Source organism: Nansenia antarctica, assembly GCF_963989245.1.
Source record: "Nansenia antarctica genome assembly, chromosome: 17".
Classification (NCBI taxonomy): Eukaryota; Metazoa; Chordata; class Actinopteri; order Argentiniformes; family Microstomatidae; genus Nansenia; species Nansenia antarctica.
Window position 1 is genome coordinate 13590086 of NC_137687.1, and position 8107 is coordinate 13598192.

The window sequence follows — 8107 nt, forward strand, 5'->3', positions numbered from 1 at the left end:
AGACTATGGCTATGATGCGCCATGACACAAACTGGACTTACCTTGGCTTTTAGCCACTTAGCGTGGGAGGAATAAAGAGAAAGAGAGAGAGAGAGAGAGAGAGAGAGAGAGAGAGAGAGAGAGAGAGAGAGAGAAAAGGCACGTCAAAAACCCCATGTCTGAATGGTTATTTACCCAAAGTACAGGAGGAGAGAGTACAATTCCCCCACATTAGTTAGAACAGGTAAACATTTCGCAAGACCTGGGCGAGCCAGGGCGCTGAGAGGTCACGCCACCACGCTCACGGCCATGTTGTTGTTTGCTCCAGGTCGATTTTGTAATAAACCGCTAAGCTAAGCTAAGAGCACTTTGAGCTGCAACGTTTGCAGGGAAAGAGCTATACAAATAAAAGTTATTATTATTATTAAGCTGTCATAGGTGGTGAACATGGTTCTGTTGTGAAACACGGGGTGTACCTCTTGAAAACCCTTGTGTGTACTGAAAGAAATCCTTTGTACGCGCTGCTACGGAAGCAACCCAGACTTCCTACTGGGCATGAGGCGGCTGTGACGCAGGCGGTAGAGCTGCCGTCTAACGATCGCAAGGTTGGCAGATCGGCGGTTCGAGCCCCGGCTGGCCACATGTCGAGGTGTCCTTGGGCAAGACACTGAACCCCAAATTGCTCCCGACGTGCGGGCCGGCGCCTTGCATGACAGCTTGGCCGCCATCGGTGTGTGAATGTGTGTGTGAATGGGTGAATGAGAGGCCGTTGTACACACGCTTTGGAACAAGGAGCTATAGAAGTCAGTCTGTTTATGAAATCTGTGGTGCGTGCGGTAGTGTTCTTCATTTCACCTTTGCACTAGTAAGGAAAACCATTACGTGTGCTGGAGTGAGCTGGATGTGGGGGGGGGGGGAGTGAGAGAGAGGAGAGAAGAGAGAGAGAGAGAGAGAGAGAGAGAGAGAGAGAGAGAGAGAGAGAGAGAGGAGATAGAGAGAGAGAGAGAGAGAGAGAGAGGAGAGAGGAGAGAGAGGAGAGAGTCATGGAGAGGAGAGAGGAGTGCTAGCAGCATGGGACCGCTGGCTGTGCGGTGTGACACGCAGAGTCAAGTGCTTCATCAATAATGCAGACGGAGGACCTGCTGGGGAGGGCAGAGAGCATCTCAGCGTCACGGGATGGCAGGAGAGATGAGGAAACATGAACTAAATGTGGTTTCTTGGGGAGGAACATCGTTTAAATGTAGCAGCTACGAGGTCGTGAGCTAGGACGTTCAGTGCTGTAGTGTGTTCAATCAGGGGATTCTTTTTCTTTTACGTTTGATGATTGTAACCTTGGCCTAGTTACTGTATGAGGTAATTCTATATATAATTGAATCTGTAATGTAGGTCAGTATCATATGGTAAAGTACCATATCGCTAGCCTCGTGGCATAATTGCTATTCACTTGTGGTCAGGCGAGCCATCTTTGTATGTAGTGTCAAACATGCCTATGTCAAAGAGATGACTTGGGCAGATAGTGATTTTGGAATGTAACAAGCATTCTGATAGGCTGATGGCATAGTAGGCAATAATGCACAGTGAATCAGCAGTGTTAGGAGAGTAGAGTTAGGCAGATATCTCAATTTGGCCAAAATATGACTTAGGCAATTATGCGACGAGGCTAACGATATTTCCGAAGCTTATCTTATAGTAAAGATGATCGTCAAACCCAGTTTAGGGAGAAACACAGGCGATGGTGTGATTGCTTTTCAGAGTAAAATAGGGAGAATTAACACACAGGGGTACAATGTCGGTGAGTCATGTTTTCTAAACGAGACTGCTACAGCCGTATCAGACAGGTCCAGATCAGTGGAGATATATAATATCTAATAACCATATGATTGCAGAACGCAGCCGTAGGCCGATACCCAGATCCAGATTACAGACGGATGACAGGATGTGCTTAGCTAAGAACAACGCTGAGTCATCAGATACAACCATGGCCGTCAGAGAGCATAACTTGATGTAAATTAGACTCCGTTTGAAACAAAACATGGGGCGGCTGTGTCTCAGGAGGTAGAGCTGCCGTCTAATGATCGCAAGGTTGGCAGATCGGCGGTTCGAGCCCCGGCTGGCCACATGTCGAAGTGTCCTTGGGCAAGACACTGAACGCCAAATTGCTCCCAGTGAGCGGGATGGTAGCTTGCCACCATTGGTGTGTGAATGTGTGTGTGAATGGGTGAATGAGAGGCCGTTGTAAAGCGCTTTGGAATAAGGCGCTATATAAGTCAGTCTATATAAGTCAGCCTGTTTGCCGTTTACCATTTTGTTGTAAATTACACTCCATTTGAAACAAAACACTTTGTGCTAACACTATAAATCCTTTTTAACAAGGAAGGAAAAAACAATTGAGCAAACCTTTCCTCATTTTGTCCACAGACAAAAAACTGCACGACGCGAGCCCGCCAAACGAGTCAGACGTGTCTACTTCTAACAGACATACTGAAGCGCCACAACCCGAGAAAAAAAATACATTAGTGGCAGATGAAACTCCACAACAACATCTGACATCTCCTCCACATTCCTGAAAGTGCTGACTAGATTAAGCGTCAGCTGACTAGAGCAAAAATAAATCTCATCTTTTTCGCAATAACGGTGAAAAACAAACGCCGTCCGTTGGCGCTTTTTCCGGAGGGAGAAGATGTTCTGCTCCTGGAGTCAGATGAACATTTACATAGGAGGCTTATGTGATCAATGAAACGCCACCGTGTTCACGGGAGAGTCTGAATCTCATTACAAGACGTGAAGCTTCCCTCCGTCTCTCCTCGTATATTATCAACCCCCTTCTTCAGCTGGGAAGAACGTACCACAGGGATCCTCCATGTAGCTAACTGTGTGTGTGTGTGTGTGTGTGTGTGTGTGTGTGTGTGTGTCTTTACTGTTACCAGCTCTCTCTTTCTTATTATAGGTGGTATATGAATTGATGTTGAATATTTTTTTACTTCTGTGCTGTGACACACACGGATGAGGAGTGAGGAATGATAGCTCTAAACGTATATATGTGTGTGTGTATGTGTGTGTGCGCGTGCATGACTATCTAGTGTAATCCCTCATTCACACCAACTAAATGTATGTCACAAATCCAGCAGGATTACACCACACAAGGATAAGTGGGTCATTTTCGACTAAATGGGATCATCAAATTCTAGAAAGAAAAAGTGATAAAGCTTCAGTAAGGGAAGACAGAGTGAGAGCTTTGATGGCAGAGTACAGAGCTCCAGCAGCCACATCAATCACCGCTGTGAGTGTCCACAGACCTCCACTCTGCCCTGCCAACTACAACAACAACAGAACCAACACAGGACAACTGCAGGTACGTCAACAGTAGAGACTGCAGCACTCGCCTGTTCTGACTCTCTATTGGGTTTGAAAGCCGACACCAATCTCTGCACATTGATGTGTGACGTGTGTGTGTGTGTGTGGGTGGGTGCGTGTGTTTGCATATACAGTACTATGCGTTTAGCACGGTGCTTACCCTTAACATGTGTGTGTGTGTGTCCATACACGTACGTGTGTGTGTGTGTGTGTGTGTGTGTGTGTGAGTGTGAGCGTGTGTCTGTGTTGTCTTATACTTACTTATCTTTTTAGCTGTTGTCATAATCAATCACGGTCATTAATGCGAGACGGTGGTATGACATTCAAATGATAGGAAGTATCAAAGACATTATTATAATACAAAACAACATTATCGGTCATCTCTCAGGACGTAGCTCCTCTGGCGGTATCAGCCTGACAGAAGCGTGATTAAAGACTGAGCCTTCGCAGTTTGCCTGAGCGCGCCACACCCCTCTACTATGACATGGCACCTAAGTACATGATCTGATCTATGGTCTGGTAGATTTAGTGTGACATAATGGCTTTTTATCCAGGCCTTAGCATTCTACACAACCACAATGGAGGACACCTCATCCAATCTGCCCGACAGCAGCGATTGATGGGTGATTGATGGGTGATTGACTGCGTTTACATGCACACCATATTCCGATTAAGGTCAATATTCGGGTTATTGTAATATTCTGAATAAGGTGTTGACATGCGCTGTAGCAACTGGAATATTCCGTTTACATGTTAATTGGCATATTCCCGTGGTTCGGCAGGACAATGGTTGTTACTATAGTAACGTTAGTGTTGGTAGCTTGGTTGTGGTCGTTGAGCGGGCATTAACCCACAGCTAGGCCATAATGCTTGTTTCTAACATAGTCCTCCGTTATTGTGTTCTCCTACTTGCGCTTTTGAACCACAATTTAACTACAACACTCCTGCTGATCCACTTTGTCCTCGACATTGAAAGACCAGAGCGAGAAGAAATGGTGAACGAGTGTGTCTAGATGTCCCTAGCAACAACAAAAGCCAGGATTGTATGCTCGAGGAGAATCGAGCATGCGCAGACGTAAATGGATATTCCGAAAAGTGTCATACTCCGATTAAGGTGTTTACATGTCACAATATTCTGATTCTAACAGGCATATCTCAGGGGTCTTAATCTGAATATGGCCTTAAGTGGGTTCGGTACGTGTTTACATGACTCTTGCCCAATCGGAATATTGAGCATATTCCGATTAATACAGGAATATGGTGTGCATGTAAACGCAGTCAGTGTTAACATTCAGAATGTTATGGTTTACAGACCACTTTCTTAAACGACCAGTTTTCTTCTCAGAAGTGTCTGAATGTGCCTTGATTCCTAACAAAACAAAAACAAAAGGATTTCTGACGGGGAGTGGCTCGACATCAGAGAGAAATACGACAGACCGTTTTAGGAGGAAAGCGGCTCAGCAGGAAGTGCTTCTGAAGACGTCTCATAAACTCATCTCTGCTCAGCCTTCTCACTGCACTCTAATAATAGCACTGTTTCTTTGTTTTTGTTTTAGAAAGCTACCGAATGATGTAATAATGCAAGAAAATAAAGAAAAAAAATAAAGAAAAAAAGAGAGAAAAAAAATGAATAAATAAATAAATTAAAAAAGAATTTAAGAAAACAAAGAAACCCTTCTCTCACCTTGACCCCGTGGCCCACGTCGTCCAGCACGGTGTAGTCGACGGGCTTCCTGATGTACCTGACGGGCCGCTCCATGTTGGCCGGGGCGATGATCTTGTGGGTGCGGGACGTGTTCTTGTTGGTGGTCAGGATCCCGATCTCCCGCCTGGCCACCTTCTCCTTATGGATGTCAACCGTCTGAAACACAGAGGAGGGGTAAATGGTAAACAGACTGACTTATATAGCGCCTTATTCCAAAGCTCTTTACAACAGCCTCTCATTCACCCATCCACACACACATTCACACACCGATGACGGCCAAGCTACCATGCAAGGCGCCGGCCCGCTCACTGGGAGCAATTTGGGGTTCAGTGTCTTGCCCAAGGACACCTAGACATGTGGCCATCCGGGGCTCGAACCGACGATCTGCCAACCTTGTGATCATTAGACGTCGGCTCGACCTCCTGAGACACAGCCGCCCCAGAACACAGAGTAGGAGTGGTGGGGGAGGAGGAGGGGGGGGGGACATAAGATACGATAAGTAGCCATATAAGAGGTATAAGGACCAGAGCAGAGGACTGGCAATCGAGTTATCAGCTTGTCGTTCGATATACGGCAACTAAACGTTGCGTTAATCGAGTCACGTCACTGCGAATTTTGTCGCCCTGGAGCTTAATCCCTTTTAGGACGCCGGGACACACCAGCAAAATCAATTAGGGAGCACATTAGAGGCCTGGAGGCCTAACGACCCTGCTGTTATACACCATGAGGTCTAAGACTTCTCTAGGGACTGGCTGTGACATGTTGTTCCATGCCGTCGGAAATCAACAAAGGGCATGATAATATGATAATGACAATCATCACTGTTTCATAGTTCCCATAGTGGTGGCCTAGTAAGAGAGACAGACAGACAGATAGATAGACATGTCGTCAGACAGGTAGTCAGACAGACAGACAGGTAGTCAGACAGAGAGACGGACGGACAGACAGACAGGTAGTCAGACAGAGAGACGGACAGACAGACAGGTAGTCAGACAGAGAGATAGACAGACAGACAGGTAGTTAGACAGAGAGACAGACAGACAGGTAGTCAGACAGAGAGTCAGACAGACAGAGAGACAGACAGTCAGAGAGAGAGAGAGAGAGAGAGAGAGAGAGACAGACAGACAGACAGACAGACAGACAGACAGACAGGCAGACAGACAGACAGTCAGTCAGACAGACAGACAGGTAGTCAGACAGAGTCAGACAGACAGAGAGTCAGTCAGACAGACAGACAGAGAGACAGACAGACAGACAGTCAGACAGAGAGACAGAGACAGTCAGACAGACAAACAGACCGACAGACAGGGAGTTAGACAGAAAAACAGATAGACAGGGAGTTAGACAGAAAAACAGATAGACAGAGAGACAGACAGACAGACATTCAGACAGTCAGACAGTCAGACAGTCAGACAGACAGACAGACAGAGAGTCAGACAGACAGACAGTCAGACAGACAGACAGAGAGAGAGACAGAGAGACAGTCAGACAGACAGACAGAGAGACAGTCAGACAGACAGACAGACAGTCAGACAGAGGGTATGCCTATGACTGAAGCTATGGAGTCTGGTGTGTTATACATAGGCCTAATATACCACCAGGCCTGAGGGGAGTTTCTCCCGGTCAGGTCACATGGTGAGGAAAAGATCCTGGTGCCTCACTTGTTGTTACATCAGCGAGCCTCTGGCTATTTAAGTTAACGGCGTGTAGCCTACCGTTTAAACTACGCATGGCGATATGAATAACACTGTCTAGAAAGACAATAGAGCGATGTAATAATTAGAGCATCCTATATTGTGAAAAACGAGGAGTATTAAGAATGTAGATTAATTGAAGATGGTGCACCTAAATCACAATCTCAGAATAAAGAAATCTGAAAGTGTGTTCTGCTAGGATGGAGATTAAGCCTTTCATTTATAACCATTACAGCCGACTCTTCACTGTGAGGGAGAGAGGGGTACGAAAGTGATGACGCCTAAATGCCAAAAGGAGATAAATGACTGAAATTTCATGAAGAGAAACTATTGTTTTGCTTCTGTAATTGCCTCTATTTGAAAAATGCCTGACTGCTCTGTCTGCTTAGTCCAACACTTCTGTGGGGCCCTACAGGCCTAATTTGTGTGTGTGTGTGTGTGTGTGTGTAGATGGGAGAGCGAGGGAAAGAGAGAAGGGATGGGGAATTCAAGTGTGAGAAGGATATTTTGGTGAAAAGGTGTGTGTGTGTGTGTGTGTGTGTGTGTGCATGCGTGAGAGAACAGTTGTGGAGGTAATGAGGTGACAGGTGAGTATGTAAACATTCACCACAGCTTTCCCCGAGGTCTTCTACCACCCTATGAAACAGAGAGGCACTGAACATATCTAATGTTCGGTGCGGACGAGCGCTAATGACGAGTGAATGGTGAGGCAGCACGTGAAGCCATGAAAGGCTCTGTGTCATCAGCTGGAGAGGGTGAGAGGACAGACATTTCTTTCACGACTTAATACTCTCTGATTATTTTCATGTTCGGGCGGCAATGATCGTGCTGGAGGGAAGGAGGGAAGAAGGAGGGAAGGAGAGGTGTTTTGGAAGTCTGCGACAAGTCCGTCAGCGGCGTCACCACTGTTACAGTCGTCCCCGAGACCAAACCATCAAGGTCACCCCCATGGCATCTGTTACATTGGTAAATGGTAAATGGACTGCACTTACATAGCGCCTTCATCCAAAGCGCTTTACAACGGCCTCTCATTCACCCATTCGCACACCCATTCACACACCAACGGCGGCAAGCTGCCATGCAAGGCGCCGGCCGGCCCGCTCACTGGGAGCAATTTGGGGTTCAGTGTCTTGCCCAAGGACACTTCAACATGTGGCCAGCTCTGGATCATTAGACGCCGGTTCTCCCTCCTGCGCCAAAGCCGCCCCTATCACCACCCCCCATGTTCACCACCACCATATTCTCTGGTCCTATCCCATCCCACCCCTGCCTCCCCTACATCAGAGTGTGTCTCCCTCCCTCCCTCCCTCCCTCCCTCCCTCAGAGAGCCCCAGAGCAGCTGCTCTTCCTCTGAGAGATGAGATGAAAGACAGCA

General features: G+C 46.9%; 1 protein-coding gene across 3 annotated transcripts in view; it reads right to left on the reverse strand.

The window, feature by feature from the left end:
• The window catches only part of abi1a (abl-interactor 1a), a 52830-nt gene that overhangs the window by 15512 nt on the left and 29211 nt on the right, over positions 1-8107 (reverse strand). For all 3 annotated transcript variants that reach the window (XM_080547650.1, XM_080547649.1, XM_080547648.1), the window contains exon 3: positions 5018-5194. In XM_080547650.1, the coding sequence (XP_080403776.1) occupies positions 5018-5194 (177 nt within the window). The remainder of the gene's footprint in view (positions 1-5017; positions 5195-8107) is intronic.